This window comes from Pseudopipra pipra, chromosome 6 (genome assembly GCF_036250125.1).
Source record: "Pseudopipra pipra isolate bDixPip1 chromosome 6, bDixPip1.hap1, whole genome shotgun sequence".
Taxonomy (NCBI): domain Eukaryota; kingdom Metazoa; phylum Chordata; class Aves; order Passeriformes; family Pipridae; genus Pseudopipra; species Pseudopipra pipra.
The window spans coordinates 19,131,389-19,147,823 of record NC_087554.1 but is presented as its reverse complement, the minus strand read 5'-3'; the positions used below and the strand labels follow the sequence as shown (position 1 = coordinate 19,147,823).

General features: G+C 51.1%; 2 protein-coding genes across 8 annotated transcripts in view; one reads left to right on the top strand and one right to left on the bottom strand.

The window, feature by feature from the left end:
- Positions 1-4,693, top strand: part of LOC135415656 (USP6 N-terminal-like protein) — a 77,925-nt gene extending 73,232 nt beyond the window's left edge. For all 6 annotated transcript variants that reach the window (XM_064657661.1, XM_064657663.1, XM_064657664.1 and 3 more), the window contains one exon: positions 45-4,693. In XM_064657661.1, coding sequence (XP_064513731.1) covers positions 45-1,309 — 1,265 coding nt within the window. In that variant the 3' untranslated portion in view covers positions 1,310-4,693. The remainder of the gene's footprint in view (positions 1-44) is intronic.
- An 8,314-nt stretch (positions 4,694-13,007) lies between these two features.
- The window catches only part of HRAS (HRas proto-oncogene, GTPase), a 41,120-nt gene continuing 37,692 nt past the window's right edge, over positions 13,008-16,435 (bottom strand). For both annotated transcript variants that reach the window (XM_064657689.1, XM_064657690.1), the window contains 3 exons: positions 16,203-16,362; positions 15,360-15,484; positions 13,008-13,309 (listed from right to left, as the gene is read on the bottom strand). In XM_064657689.1, the coding sequence (XP_064513759.1) occupies positions 15,365-15,484; positions 16,203-16,362 (280 nt within the window). In that variant the 3' untranslated portion in view covers positions 13,008-13,309; positions 15,360-15,364. The remainder of the gene's footprint in view (positions 13,310-15,359; positions 15,485-16,202; positions 16,363-16,435) is intronic.

Here is a 16,435-nt window from a genome sequence, read left to right as displayed (position 1 = left end):
TGCACAATTTGGGTCTTATTTTGTTTTCTCTGCTTTTAATGCAGCAAAGCCTGAAGAGTTTCCAAGGAAACCCCTGGGCCTGGAGCTCTCTCTCAATCCAGTAGCTGTAAAGGACAACCCAGCAGCCAACAGCCAGAATGGCCGGGCGGGTGAGCACACCCTGGAGAGGGAGCCCCATCCTCACAGAGTTCCTGAGGGACCAGGAGGAATGACAGTGGTGGAAGAGAGGATTCCCACTCTCCAGGGCAGTGAAGCAGCAGAAGCAACAAACTTGCCTCCTCCTGGTGGGCAGCCACTGGAAGAGCAGGGCCGGGTGGAGCCCGTTGTGGACGGGCAGCCATCATCTCTTCTGAAGGCAAGCGAGACACAAGCCCATCATCACCTCCTGCCCACGGCCCTGCCTCCAGAGGAGCCTCCTCTTGCTCCTGGCTGTGCCATGATGGACCATGGAGTCCCCCTCCATGCCCCAGCTGAGCACAGCTCCTTAGACTCCTCTCTCCAAAACAGGCCAACTCCTCCTGACTTGAGCACTGCTGAGCTTTCCACTACGGATGATGCAGTATGGCAGCCAAATCCTGCTGCCCTGCCGGCAGAACAAGCATCTTCCCTGTGTGAAGATGCAGCGCTTGAAGCACCCCCCCATCCCCTGCTGGGCAGCTGCCGGCGTCTCTCTTGCACGTCACAGAACGACGGCTCCCCCGAGAGTGGGCACAGGGAGGCAGTGGACCAGGAGCACTGCGGAGCAGTGCTGCCGGGCAAAATGGACTTGAAGCGCTCAGCATCCAAAGCTGCATCCACAGGAGAGCTCACCAGCCTGCAGAATGGGCTGGGGAGCGCCGCCAGCACTGTGCACTGGCCCAAGGACAGGGTGGCGGGAGGCAGTGTGCCCATCTTATCCAGCAGCGAGCCGGAGGGAGCAGAGCTGGGTGAGGGCTGCCCCTTCCAGCAGGCATCATCCCCTGTGGTGGAGGGGAACAGCCCCTACATCGTTATCAAAACTGTCACTCCCCTCCACCTGGCCCATGCAACAGAGCAGGACTTCTTGAACAGAAAGCAGGTGGCATTGCCTCTGTCAGAGACTGGGCACCCCCTGCCTGCCACCTCCACGCCACCAACTCTTACGCCGGACCCGGAGGAGGTAGATGTCCAGAAAAGCCTCCAGAAACCATTAAATGCACTGAAAGCCCCACGACCCCCTCTGAGCCCCAAACCAAAATTACCACCACAGGTTGTCAAATCTCACTCAGAGAACAGTTTCCTTTCAGGCTCTCCTCCCCTGGCAAAGATGCCCAAATCAGTGACGTTTTAGTGGAGATGGGGGAGGCGAGGGAGAGGAAGTGGGTTCTGGAGCAGCACCCCTGCCTCATTTACAGGATCCCCATCCTTCAGCAGGGCTGTGTCGGGGTGACAGCACAGCAGCCATCCTATGTTGAGCTGTGCTTTGGTACGTGTGCCCAGCGAGGAGACGAAGCAGGGGCCACCAGCAACAGGAGACACCAACAAATTGGATTTGCGTCTTTCCTATGGACAAATTGGAAAGTGATTTCATGTTTTGTTCCTCAAAGCTCCCTGAGCCACATGGCTTGGGGGAAGAGGCAGGGCTGGTGAATGTGTTGCGTGTTTTCTTTTGCTCCTGCCTGCCATGGGTACCCATGGCCAGGGAAGCAGGCATAAGGCATAGGAATCCAAGATGCTTTCTTTAAAATGCCCCATCAGCACAGCCACAGCATTGGTTTCAAAGGCCTTGTAGCAATAGATCTTTATTTCATTTCCCAGACCCATGGTTGTAGGCAGCAGGATTTCCAGGCAGGGCCATGGCATCCTGGCCTGCTGCTCCCTCTATGCAATTCCACAAAGCAGTGCCCAGCTGTACCCAGCTCCTGCCGCCACGGTGGATGGTGTCCCAGAGAAGAGGTTTAACAGCTGCTGAGTCCCTAAGGCGTCTGCTTGGTGTTACCCCGGTGGAGGACCACCAACAGGGTCATTTTTTCCCAAGTTCTCAAGGTGAGAAGGCCGGTGATGAATGTTGAGCCTGGTCTCTTGAGCTGAGTGACCTTTCTGCTGGCCTTTCCTTCGCAGGTCCAGCGTGGCGAGCAGGCTCGCTGCCTTTTTATTGGCCAGACAGAAAAAGGGATTGCTGGCTCGGGAGGCCTGTCAGCATGAGCAAGCTGCTGGAGGTGCGATGGCATCTAATCACAGTGCCCAAGCTGAAGTCCGCTTTTACTTTGAGCAGGTTAAGTGTCAGGGTGGAAAAGGGCGTAGGAGTTGGGGAGAGGGAGCACATTGCCCAGGGTCTGATCTCAGCTCTTCTCGTTTAGACCACACAGAAATTAACAACCAAGGAAGGAAACCTGGGCATGATAGGTGCCCACATGCCTGCTTGCCCTTCATGCACCAAGTCCTGGTGGCCTGTCCATCTTCTCCCCATCCCAGAGTGTTGCTGCTGCACAGCCCATGCCATTGGTTGGAGGTGTGCAGGGACCTTGGGACACACCCCACTGAAAGAGCTGGTCCAAAATCCTGTTCCAGCATCTACTGCATGCCTAGAGGTTGAAGGGCCTTCATCAGGAAGGTAGATCAGTGGAAGAAGCAAGAAATAAACCAATCTAGATGTGCTTTTTGACCTTGCAGTTCAGAAGGGGTGGCTGCAGGTGTGATTCCCACCCCTTCAACAGAGACTCTGAGCAAAAGCTTCTCTAAGTTTCTAAGGAGACTTGGAAAACTATTTTTTTTATCTCACAGGCTGCTTCAATAGCATAACCTGATCTGAAGCCTACATGAAAGCCCAGCCCCAAACCTCCACTAAATTACTTAGTGGGGTCTAGGAGTTGGACTCGATGATCCTGATGGGTCCCTTCCAATTCATCACGTTTTATGATTTGATGATTTATCAGGGTTTATTTTGCCTTGTGTACGTGTGGTTGGTTGTGTTTGTAGCAGGAAGAGTGTCAAAGGGAGCACCTGATCTTTCTTTGGATGTAGCCAGCCAGACCACAGCACTCTCAGCTTCTGTTGCAACCCCTGCTCTGTCCAAGGCCCCATCTTCTGCTGAGCTTCCAGCCTTGGCTGTCCTCTCCCTCTGCAAAGCAGGGATAACTCTATTAGCTACCTCGCAGGGGTGTTGTGAGGAGTCAAGCGTTGCTGTTTGAGGAAAAGTGCTCTATGAATGTTCAGTATTTGTGTTTTGAGACACCACTGGTCCTTTCTAGGACAATGGTGCTTGAGTTGTTTTTAATTTAGAGTATGTTTTCCTGTAACTCTGCATAGTTAAACCTATTTGTGTGTTAAAATACCTGAGCAGTATTTCAGGACAGATATCTGTTGCCTTTTGCTGGCAGCTCACTGGCCACTGGAGCTGACTGTGAAGCAACGAGAAGCATCTGAGGGCTGTTGGTCACATCTTGGCTTGGCTTCTGTAGCCTGGGGCTCTGTCCTCTCCTTGAAGCCTGCATAGGACTCCTGCTAATGCATCTGAGCATTTGGCTCATGCGTGCAGGAGCGGAGACCTTTCCCCTCATTTTGACCTATTTTCCCTCATTTCAGGCACACAGCCTTGGCACATCATGTTGCTTGTGCACCTGGGCTCCTCATCCAGCATGTCTGGGATGTTTTGCAGTACTAACATGTAAGAAGGTGGTTTGCTCTAATTTTGGAGAGCTGTCAAATGCATAGTACTCATTGCATAGCGTTTGGTGTATGATGTTCAACGTGAATTTTGAGGGGGCAGTTCCTCCCCTTCAAGACCTACTGGGAATGAGCAGCAAGGTCCTTAGTCACCTCTACGCCTAGGGGAAGCCACCAGCTGGTTTCAGTGACCTTTGGACCAGGCAAACAAAGGCTCCCCCTTTCCACCAATGTGCTTCTTGCTGGGAAGGTCTTTGAGCTCCTCACTGTGCCATCTAAGAAGCTCTTCTCCAACCTGCAGGCCCTGAAAGCTGGTAGGTTTGGGAAGAGGCCCTTTGCCACAGCTGGCTGGGAGCCAGCAGCGTACATTGCTTTCCTTGCTGTGATGCTTTTACTTCAGCACATCAAAGCATGATCTACAAGGAGATGACAAATCCTGCCTCCTCTTGTCTGCAGACCTGCCTCTTGCTGCAGACAAAAGTGCAGCCATGTCAGGTCTGTGGCAGACAGGATGGGCAGGACCTGGCCCATCCTCAGCTCTTTTCACGGGGAATAGGAAGGGAAGAATGAGGGTGGCAGCTCAGCAGGACAAATTAACTGGCCTAAGCCACTTGCCTCTTACCAAATTAACTGGTCTAAGCCACTTGCCCCCTGCCCAGCCTCTTATAACAGTGTCAGCCCCTTGGCAAAAGGCACTCTTACTGTGAGCAAACTTGGGAAAGCAGTTCTCCCCATCTTAGCCCTTGCAGCCCTGAGACAACTCTTTGCCTTGCTGTCTTCCATGTCAATGTAAAGACCAGTGTTGTGGGTTTGGGGTTTTTTGGGGTTGGTTTGTTTTTGTTGTTTGTTTGTGATTGAGCACTTTGAGTGGCTGCAGCATCGGTGGGCAGCAGGAACCATGGAGTCGAGTTCCAGTATGGGACTGTGGTTGAGGTCAGGGTTTCTCAGCTGTGCACTTTGAGAACCTGGCTACCATCTGCTTTTCTTTTTAATTGCTTTTCTTGTTTACAGCGTGGAACGCTTCCTCCGTGACTCTTTCTAATGTATTATAATTATTACTTTAAAGAAACATTGTTATGTCTGTGCTTTTTTTTTTTTTTTTTTTGCTTTTTTTCCTGTGTGGTTATTTTTTTTAAAGGAAGTTTTTTTCGGGGGAAAAAAAGTTATCATTCCTTTTTACGCTGATCCAAACTGTCCAAAGTATTTGATGCTGTGTTTTACATGGTTGTAATAATAATAATAATGGTTAAAGAAGTTTAGCATAAAATCAGACTCCATGAGGTTTATTACAGTGACAGAAGCTGCAGCAAGACTGGTTGCCTTCTCCTGAGTGTTATCCTGGTTCCCTGGGTAAGCTTCAGCTGCAGAGGGTCCCTCCTACTTCATCTCTGCTTTCCTCCCGGCTTTTCTACTGTAGTTAAATCCAGGCATCCCCAGCAGCAGTGGAAAGAAAAATGCTTCATCCCACATAGCCCTGTCCTCTGCCACCTGAGCAAAGGGCAGTATTCTGCCTGCAGCTCCTGCGCATCCCATCTGACACATGGCCCCTTGCCCAGCAGCCCCTCTGCAGCTTCTTTTTTGCCCAAGATTTTTTGTTTGGAGTTTTTTTTCCTGGCTGGAGGCAGTGCTAGGAGGGTTGGACAGGACAGGGAGCAGGTGGACACAGCTCCTTGCACAGCAGGTGGGTGGGTGGGTGCGACTCATGAGTCAGGACTGAGTCACGTTTATGCCAGTCACTGGGAGCATAAGGTGGGGCTGCTCACAGCTGAAGATGAATTTTACAAAGCTGTGTGTGAGCAGTACCTCTGACATACCTCAGATTTCATGGCCAGGGCTTCCTGCATTTAGATGACCATGGTACTGTTGGCTTTGGGGTGTTAAATGTGAGCAGTATTCTAGCTTCCCTAAGAGAAAGCTGCCATTTGTTCTTAAGCAACATGTTTATAGTAAACACAGGGGCATCTGTCTCTGCCAGAGTAGCACAGAGGGCACAAAGACTGACAGCAATTGGAGGGGCCAGGATTACCTAAATGCCACCCTGGGATTTAAGAGTAGTGCAGGAAATTGGCATCCCTGTGTATCACCTGCTGGGTGCTGTAGGCTGGTATTCCTGCTTCTATCACTCCTGTGCCTCACCTAAAAGAGGTCAAATAGGAAAAAAAATGCTCCTATCTTGCTCTCCAGTGTCTTTAAGTTAGCTAATTTACATTAACTGTTTAAAACCTGATCTGTAACACTACCAAAAAAACCAAACCTGCACCAGTAAACACCACGGAGCAGGAGTGCCCTGAGGATGCAGCTCTTGGCACATCTCCTGTGCTATTTCACACTGGATGCCAGCATGAGCATGGGTGAGACATCCATGGGCTGGAGTGAAACAAACTCCAGACCCTTCTGTGTTTCAGGCACCCACAAGCAGTCTGGTTGCACAAGTTGCTTTGTGTCACCTCCCAGCCAACAGCCCCAGCTGGCTTTCAGGTAGTGGGGAGGAAGCAGCCAGGTGGAACCAGGTTTGAACATCTGCCATGGTTGCCTAAATGACAGGCACTACAGGGATTAGAGATGGCATTTATCCAACTGCAGGAACAGCCTCCCTGCCAAAGAGGGAGCAGAAGTGTCCAGAAGGGCAGAGTTTTCCCCAGGGTAGGTGAGTTGTGCTAGGTTTGTTCCTTTATTAAACAGCCTTGGTTCACTTGGTAGTTGGAAAAAAAAATGGAGTAAGATACTGCTTACAGGTATCCTTGATTCCCACACTCCATGTATGTGCTCAGTTGTGGCCTCCTAGCTGTGGCAGGGTACTCTCACCCTGCTCCTGCAAGGACTAGGGACAGGCAGGGCTCCACCACCTCCTCTTGACAGCATCCCTCCAGCTAATGCAGGAGCCACAGCAGTACCCAGCCTTGAATTGGTGCTTAATGGGGGTCACAGGTAGGGTTTTGGGATGCCAAGCACCCACTGCAGAGTCCTCCCCAGGGGGAGACCTCCCCTGGGACTTGCTCACCAGGTAACCCTAGGACTTCCATCCCTTACCCAAGAAGTGAAAGACCTCGGGGTGAACATAAACCTTGTCTGGTGTTCAGCCTAGGCTAAATGCCAGGCCTCCAGCTGGTGCCAGGAGCACGAGGCCATGGCATGCTCCCTGCTGCAGGGAGGTGTCAGCACGGAAAGTACTCATGTCCCTAATGGGATGGGAGGGCAGACAGCCCCTGCATCAGTCAAGCAGCACCCCCTGCCCTCTCCTGTGTCCCCCCAGGGCCTGGCTGCTGCTCACAGGGGACAAAGAGCAGGGCAGTCCCAAAGCCCAACATTACCAATATCCACTTGCTAGACAGCACTGGGACCAGTGGCAAATGAACTCTGCAGAAGGTATTGAGGCTGCTGCCTGAATTCTAATGGCCTTGTCAGCCAGGGACTGGTCCTCCCACAGCCTCTCCCCCTGCACTTGGTATTTGCCTATCACCCTTTCCCTGGTGGAGCCACTGCTCTCGTCATGGCTTTCAGAGCTCTCCATTTCCCAGGGCTGATCCCTGCCCAGAAATGACCCCAAGGCAGAACTGCAGACTCCCCAGGCTGTGCTCAGCTCTGGTGCCCTGCAGCCCCATATGGCTCCTGTCTTTCCTGGCTCATGAACAGTCAAACCAGCAGTGCCAGGAGCTGGGACAAGCAGGTGGCCACTTCCATCCCTGTTGCTCGCTGGGTCTCTGCCAAGCCATGGCTGCACTCCTCACCCTCCCTGCCCACCACCCACAACATGGAAAGCTCATCAACCCCCGTTGTGTGCCTCTGCAACGCTTCAGCCAGTCGGCACTGAATAATTGATGCTAAGTGGAGCCTGGAGCAGAGCCAACCTGAGGGAGGGAGCAAGGCTTTGTGCTGGTTTAGGCTCTGGTCCCAGGATGTAGTGGGGGGAGAGAGATCGGTGTGCTGTGTCTGGCAGCTTTGCGCCCCAGCCAGTTTGGCTGAGGGGCGGTGTCGGAGTTTGGCTGGGCCTGGGAGTGTTCCTCCTCTTCGCCCACTGTGCTGCTCACCTGCTGCCATGTCCTGCTGCACTACTCACGTGCTTCTCCTGTGCTGAAAGGGGCTGTGGCAGTGGTGGCTGGGGGTTGCAGAGCAGAGCGAGGGCACACAGAGCACAGGGTGTGCTCCCCCAGCCCCAGCAGCCATGGCTGGGGCTGGTACCTTACATCTGCTAAGCCACAGACTCTGTACTCAACACACAGAGAGCAGGGCCCATCTGGCTAAGGGGAAAGGAGCTGCACGTGGGGCCAGCCCCATCTGCCTGTCCCAGTTCCCACCATTGCTGGGGGTCCTCTGAGCAATGTCACCTCATTCCTACAGCACATCGGTAGCACATGGAGAACAGAAGAGCCTGGCAATTGAAAGAGGCAGGTCTGACCCCTTCTCAAACCATCTCCCCAATCCTACAACCTCAGCAGCTGAGGAAGCCCACAGGGCATACACCAGGATCCTGTTCACCTAGAAGGATGTGGACACCAAGACAGTGCAGGAGACAAGCAAACCAGAGGTGAAATAGTATCTCAGTAGTTGACGCAGCAAGTGGTCTCATCCCACAAGCATCCTCACTCACTGGCAGCAGTTACAAATGAGCCCAAGATGGTGATGGGAGATGGCTTTGAAGGTACACACAAAGACATGAATCTGAGGGACTGAAGTCAACAAAGCCTGGCTTATTGAGCCTTATTCTTCCACACAGGAAAACAGGCTCCTCCTAAGACACAGAGAAAGGTAAAAACTAAGAAACTTCCATCTTGGTCCAAAAGTGGTATGAGGTCCCTTAGAGGTACCTGTGGATAGCCAGGGTGCAATACCACAAGCCCCTGCTTCCAACTATCCCATTAAGAGCCTGAGCCACTCTGGTGCCCTGGAGGCCACAGCCTGGCTCCACATCAGCGCCCAGCCCCTGGGATACCTAAGCCTGCAGACAGACTTAGATAACCTCAGGCAGGCAGTTGCCTGGGGAAGCTGGTTCTTGGAGTGGCTTTGCTTACCTTTATGGCTCCTGGTGGAGGCAAAAAGTGCCATTTGGAAGTACCACTTAGGCTGAAAAGGTCTGCAGCAGTGGCTGTAGTCCAGAAGGGAAACCTGGTCTGCTCCTCTTTACCCAACCAGACTGCAGGTGAGGAGGATAAGGCCAGCATTTAGCCAATGCTTCTCCATAAAACTCAAGCCTTTCATTCACCTACCCTTGCCACTACCATCACATCTCAGTTCTCACTCCAGCAATGAGCCATTGCTGCCAGCTCCTGGAAAACTCAACCAAGGTGCTTGCCAAAGCCTTCAGCAAGCACCATGTGCTCATCTGTTTTGGCGTCACCATCTCTGCTGGCTTAGGAAAATGCTTCTGTGGAAGCCCTGAGAGACCAAAAGGCATGAGATCTGTTCCAGCATTTAATCAGCATCTTTAAGGACTTGTAAGCAATTACCTCAGTTGACTCAGCTGTGATGTCTCTAGAGCCCCAACCCCCCTGTAATAGGGTGTGAGGCTCTTGAACAGTGTGAGAGAAAAACATACATTATACATCCTGAGACATGTACCTGACCAGACTAGAACAGACCTCGTCAGCTATTCTGTCATTTAAGTACAGGTTCAAAGGTGGCTCTCCTTCATCACAGGAGATACAGTGTCAACAGATAATCAGTAGGATGACTGAAGCCTTCTCAGAAGTGGTGCTCACACTTGCTGGAGCACAGCACCAGCTTTAGTTCAGCCTTGCCATGACCAGCTGAAGAGGTCACAACAGCCAACGTGAGCTGATGTGTCAAATATAGCAAAAAGCTTTCCTCTGTGGACTCCTGCAGCTTCTAGCTATGCAACAGGATCAGCCCTTCAGAATAATTGTACATTCTGCTCACCTAAGCTTGTGCCACAGAAGCGGAGTTGAGACAGGCAACAAACTCCTTGTCATAAGGGAAATGACTGCAGCGTCCGAAAACTGCATATTCCAGTCCATGTACTTCTAGAACAAATGTGCCTTAAAAAACTATGGGAAAAACCAACTCCAAACCCCACAATTCCTTCTCCAGGCCTACATTCACTCCAGTGAAACTGAAATTCTGACATTACTTTCAGACTTGAGAAGTTCAGCTAGCAAGCAGACAATACATCATGAGCTCATATACTGACGTTCTGCCTGTCATGGCCAGCAAGTTGCTGTCCTGTACCCAAATTACCAGCACCAAGGTAGCAAGTGAAAAAGCCAAATCCAGAGGAACAGCTCCACCTGAGAGAAGTGATACAATCTGGTTTTTGCCTACAGAAAAGATCAGATCAGATCACAGCTGATGTATTTTACTGCATATTGAAGATCTGTCATGATTCTCCTCCTGGAAACAAAGATGCAGCACTACATTAATACACAATTAAAACATGATTTCCAGAGAAGAGCTGTGGTGTCAAGCTTTTAGCACCTTTTTGCTCCCAAACTATCTCCAGCTTTCAGCATGGACTTGACCCTGAGCTGGAGTTTCTTGTGATCTTCCAATTAACACAAAAGGCTAACCAGCTCCTGAGATGGTCATGTTACTGACCAGCACTGTTTGAAAAAGGGTCCTGGCTGCCCTGCTTCTGCTGGGTGCAATCCACAAGGCTGCAAAGACTGGTCTGTGAACTGCCAGACTCAGAATGTTACTCATCAGCTAGGTCCTCCTCAGAATGCTTTCTGTTTCCAGTTCTACCTCTTACCTGACCACTGGATTTCTGAAATGCTGTCCTGTCATAGCACTGTCCTACCACCTGCACCAAGGTGAAGGAAGACCTTGGCTGCTGAAGAACTCTTGGGGCCATTTGCAGAAGCCCAGTGTTTCCTAGCACATCTAGGTCTGCTTTAGCTATACATAAAACAGGACTACAACCAGCTACACCAGAACAAACTGTCAATATCTGAAATCACTTGAAGTGTACAACAGAAGAAAGCTGTGAAGTTTCAACTGAATTCTTCTGCTGAGAAGAAAAGCCTGTCTGGTGCCTGATGGTGACATTGAATGCTGACCTGTGGATGAAACAGCTCATTTTCAGCACCTCTTGGTGCAACAGCCAGGAAGAGTGGTCCAAGGAAGCAACAGTATTTTGCAACTAGCAGGTGCTCAAACAAGCTATGATAACATATGTGACTTGACCAGACATGGAGCTTTCCCGAACAAGCTGGAAAACCTTACTCTGAGGAGTTCAGAAACCATTTTGGAAGGGAGATGCTCCCACTTTGGCTTCCTGCTCCCAACCAAGCTGCTGAAGTAGTTTGCATTCTGGCCAGTGTCACTAGCACACCCTCACCCAGACGTGCCAGTTTCTTGTGACTGCAGCTGGTGCCTGCCCTGCAAAGACACCTCATTCCTAGTGCTCCCAGAAGCTCCTCAGGGGAGCTGCTTAACCACAGCTCCCAGTCCTTCACTGTGGCACTTGGCTCCCAACCAGAAATGAGAGAATGCTCTCCGTGGTTAGAGCCATCCAGAGTCCAGTCACTGAGAAAGCCCCAGACATAGTGTTAATTCTCGTCTGCAGGCCTCCAGATACAGCTATCCCATCCTTCACCAAGGGCCTGGTGAAGGATGGGAGAAATTCTATCGCAGATAAAGAGCACTAGGTTCCTAGTGCAGAAACACCACCAAGCGAGGGCTCCCATGTCAACCCACCCACCCCACTAACTGTTAAGGCTTTTAGTCATCTTCTAGAAGGACAAAGTATCCCTGCCCTCTGCCCCATGCTGCACACAAGTTGCCAACTTAGGAACAAACACCATTCTTCCAGGCTTCACACTTGAAACAGCTTAGGTTGGGAGGTTTTCTGGGAGCCTCTGGTCCAGTCCTACCATGTAATACCAGACTCGGCAAATTTAGCACTCCTACAGCACAGGGACAGGCGCTGCTGCAAACAGCACACCCAGTTAAAGGCAAGGCAGCTCTTCCCTTGGGCAACTTCTCCCACTCTAGCTGGTATCAGTCCTTCTCCTATGGGAACAGGGTGCCAGGCAGCTGCAGCCAGGGTGGGGGCTGTGCCCCACAGCAGTTCGGGAGCAGGCATGTACAAAAACCCAAGCCATTAGCACAAGTCCTCTCTTGCCCAGGCCAAAAGCAAAGGCAGCACCTCCAAGCAGTATAGGAGTTGAATTTCTGCTGCTTTAATTCTGCTGCTGCCTGGCATGAGGGAGGATGAGGAGTGGGATGCAGGCTATTCACATGGATGCTGGGAACCCCTGGGTGGGCTGTGGCTTTGTGCTGAGGGTGACCAGGGTTTCTGTACCAGTTTTGCCATATGAAGCATGTGACTCACACACCGCCCTCGCCACTCCCAACCCTGACCGGCCTTGGCTGCCAAAGCCAGCACCTCTTCAGGCCTGGGCTAGCCCATGCAGAACAGCTCTCTGCCACACTCAGCTGGATCACCTTCCCCCTTTGGTGCTCTTTATTCTGGATGCCAGCTAAATTAGCATGTGCAATAGCTTGGGAGAGGGAAAGGCAGCAAGTACTGAGCCACCCGCAGTACTGAGCACAGTGCGTCATCTTGGGTCTGCGAGTGAAAAGCACACAGGTCAGAGCTCAGGCAAAAATCACAAAGGAGCAGAGGTGAGCAAAGATGGGGTTCCCAACACATTAGCCCTTATCCAAAACACTCTTACCTACTCTAAACCCAAGACTGGAAGCCTGAATCCTTTAGTCTCAGTGGCTGAGCGGCCAGACAGCTATCTGCAGTGCACGAAAGCCCTTCTCTACGTGCTCACCAGTAATGAAGCCACGCATGGGGCAGATGAGGATTTGCATACTTTTACACACTGCCAACAGACTAGAACAGCCTGAGGTATATGTACTATACAGGTGTTAGCACTAGCTAGGTGCTGGAGGGGACCAGAAAGGCCTAATTCTACCTCTGGAGCACAACACATTATGGAGGTCTTGTGCCAGAAAGAGCTGCCTGGAAAAAAGTCACAGAAGCAACTAACTGGCACCAGCTGAAGTGAACCAGGCTTTTGGATCTCCTCCTCATTGCTTCTTTCCTTCCAGGCACTGCATCTGAGGCCATAAAAAAATCACACAAGAACTAGGCTGAAAGCAAGGCACTCAAGGGAGCACCGAGGACAAGCTTGGACTGGTTGGATTCTTCCATCCTACCAAAACTTGGAGCCAGCAGAGTTTCAGGTGGGCTGGAGGTGACGGGACCATGACAACAACTTGCTGGAGACAAAGACAAGCTGTCTTGTCCTGAAAGGCAGCTTGTCTTTCCCACCCCAATCACCTTCATGATCTACAGCATGACCTTGGTCTGCGGAGAGCAAATATCAGCACCTTTTGCTCCCTGCCATCCCATCAGCAATCCTTCAGGAGCACCAGCAGCAGCACCCTCTGGAAGGAGAACACAGCCATCAAGATGATTTGTCGAGACCATCAAATAATAATTTACTGTGATTCAATCTGTGGCTTTGTACAGTTGCCGGGGTGGGAGGACGCCAAAGGATGAGGGGATGGGGATAAAAAAGAAAAAATGTTGTTTGCCGCAGGCTTGGGTGAAGTGTGAGATAGTCCTTGGAGGGCTCATGCTCACCCTGTCCTCTTCCTCCTCCTCCTCTCCCCCTCCCCCATATTCCTCCTCTGAATCCGTTTGCTTCTTCCTTTGCTTCACCTCTGTCCTTGTGCACTGCACAGTGGGAACCTCTCCAAGACACGGTCCAGTCAGCTGAAACCAGAAGAGGACACTCATTAGCACCCATTCACCATCAGAACCATCGGGGCTGTTTCCATTTTCTCAATTTCCTCACATTTTGGAATGACTCTGCTAGTGCCCACAGAGAAAAGCAAAAGGCTGCACAGGTCTCAGAGGCCTGGGCCTGGCTCAGCAAAGCATCTGCACATCTGCTGAAGGGAATAAGCTTTGGAGTGATGGGTGAGCCCCAGGCACCTCACCAGACCTTCTGCCTCTGCCTGAACCTCCTTGTGGGAAGGGGCACTGTTTGGCAAGATCTTCCCCCCTCCTCCAGGGATGATGGGAACCACAAAGTGAATCCAGGGCAAATGCAACCAAATTTCCCTGGCCACACACCCACCCTTCCCCTCCCCAGATCCCAGCATGTCTTTGCCTCACTTCTCCCTTTGTGCTTTGATGTTCCTCCCTCCCTGCTCTCGGCCACTGCAGCTAGAGTAAGCTGGGATGTCTGGTTTCCAGTTTCTGTCTGAGCAGAAAAAGACTTGGGCAACTCACAGGGCATGCTCTTTTAAGAGAGAGGAGTGTTTCCAAGAGACTCCTTCCCTCCCCTTCTTGCCCACACCAGTGCTGCCACCGGGCTGTGACAAGGACTAGGCTCCTGGCAGTGTAAGGGAGCAGCAGTGTCTGCCAAGCCCATGCTGTCAGCTGTGAGCCAGAGCAGGAAACGAGCCTTGAGCTCACATCCCCATCCGGAGGAAACGCTCCTGAACATCTGGAGGACCCAAACATCTGGAAAATCTCCCTTAGTAGTGATAAGTGTGCTGGGCACAGCATTTGGCTCAGCCCCCAGATGACCTCACGTGCCTCAGCTGGGAGCAGAGGGGTGGGGTCCTTGGGTGTTTTTCTGCTCATAGGAAGCAAACACTGCCAGCATTTTTTGTTTGCTGGGGTTTTTTTTTGGGGGGTGGGGGTAGGAGGAAGAGCTCTGATGTGCTCACAGCCTTTGGCTCAAAAAGCAACGGAGGCAACCACCAGCTGACCACTTCCACCTTCAGGATACCCTCTTAGCACCATCTCTGGATATAATGCACTTCTCTTTAGGACTCCAGCAGTTGTTTAGAGAGGTGAAGGGCCAATCCAGATGCTTGGGACACTCCCCAAAAGACATTAAGGGCAATGTTCATGCAGGCTTTTCTCCCACATTCCAGTCCCAGATGTCCTTAGATAGAGATACAGATCTCATCCCCAATTGCCCCTCTCTCCACTTCTGCCATGGAACGAGTTGGTTACACAGACAGATATTCACAGGCCTTTGGTTTAAGACCAGCAGGGACAACAACAGAGCTCTCCCTGATTGCTATCCAGCAGGATTGCAATGATTTAAATAAACTCATCATAAAAAAAAATAACAAGGAAAGAAAAAGAAGAAAAAGAGGCAAGTGAACATAAACAATCTGAAAAACACTGTTTCTGGCTCCAGCACACACAATTTATAAAAGCAAAACAGCCCCCTTATGGCTAATTCTCAACATTGCATCAGTTCCAAATATCCCAGGGGAAACATCTAATGGGGAAAACTCTTCTGAGGAACATGGGACTTTCACAGCAAGACGGGTCTGCTCTACAGCTTTAGGATGAGGCAATTTTCATGAGTGCATTAGAAGGCAATGCACCCACCCAGCTCTTCATCTGAACTCTTCTAGAGCCAGTCTGGTGAGCAGGCATTGAGCTGTACAGCTTCAACACCAGCTTAACTTCTCTTTCAGAGCAGCAACATGGGAACAAGCTTTCTTGGGGAAAGCACAACAAAACATACTTTTAAAAAAAAAATTCAGTTCTATAGAATCTTGTTTTACAAAATGAGGGGGGAAATTAACAACGCCTTCCTCTCCCACACTTCCCCAGGAAAGTGGGAATTTTGACTATTGCTATTTCAATGAAAAGGTGTTTCATTCAAAAAATGTTTGCAGACAAGTGCATCTGTAGTCACCACCTGCCCTGCTTCCAACGTATCTCCATGGCACTCCATCGCCTGCTGCCGATATAACCCCACTGCACCACATCTCCTGCTTCCACAACTCACCATAGTCATGATACCACACATTTACAGTTCATGCAGCCAGGGCCACTCTCATCTGGGGGATTCAGCTTGCGCAGTTTATGCTGACGGATTTCCCGCACCAAGGTGTAGAAGGCATCCTCAACGCCCTGGGGAAAAAAGCATCACTCCAAGCAGCTGCCCACTTTGAGAGGGGACAGTGGAGAGAAGAGAGGGCTCTGCTCCCCAGCAAGGTGTTCCTAGCTCTGTCTTCCAGCAGTGCAAATTGCAGAGTTAAAGGCAGAAAACCAAGCTGGGGAGACTTAACAAGGACTTAGTGTGGCCCTCGAACAGAGAGCAAGATTGAATGAGCAACCACGAGGCCAAAGAGCTCTCAAGTCCCTGAGTTTCATCAGCTTTCAGCAGTCTGAATGAGGTCTACCACCAAGAGAAAAGCCACCACTGGACCACTGAAGGTGTCAGCTGTTCCATTTCCACCTTTGTGCTCTGGGAGCCCCACATGGTCCTTCCAGCACTGGTATATTCTGCCTGTAGGTCTGCCAAAATAGATGACGGATGAGGTTAGCCAAGGCCCCTGAGTTTAGCTGACCTGCAGTGACTTATGGGGGTTATTCCAGAGCCTGGGAGAAAGGCCTTAGAAAGTATCACTGCTGCCAGAGCATGAATTACGCATTTCTCCAGGTTGGAGGCTCAAGCCCAGACTGGGGAGAGAACATCCTGACGGAGCACTTAGCCTCGAAGAAGCAACTAACCCCAGCCCTTGCACCCATCTGTCTGCAAGCTGGTGTCTGCCTGTTCCTGCCATTCCAGGGCAGCAATAGAGAAAAGAAAACAAGAAGAACATTTTGTTTAAAACCCTCCTCCTACCTGTCTGGTTTTGGCAGACGTTTCTATGTAGGGGATCCCGTAACTCCGGGCCAGGTCCTGCGCTTGCCGAGTCTCCACTGTCCGGGCTGGTAGGTCGCATTTATTCCCCACCAGCACCATAGGAACATCATCTGAGTCTTTCACCCTCTTGATCTGCTCCCTGAAACAGGAAGAAGTGACAAAGTGAAAGGAGAAAAGGCATCAGGGGCAGCTCCAGAACAATCCCCACCAGC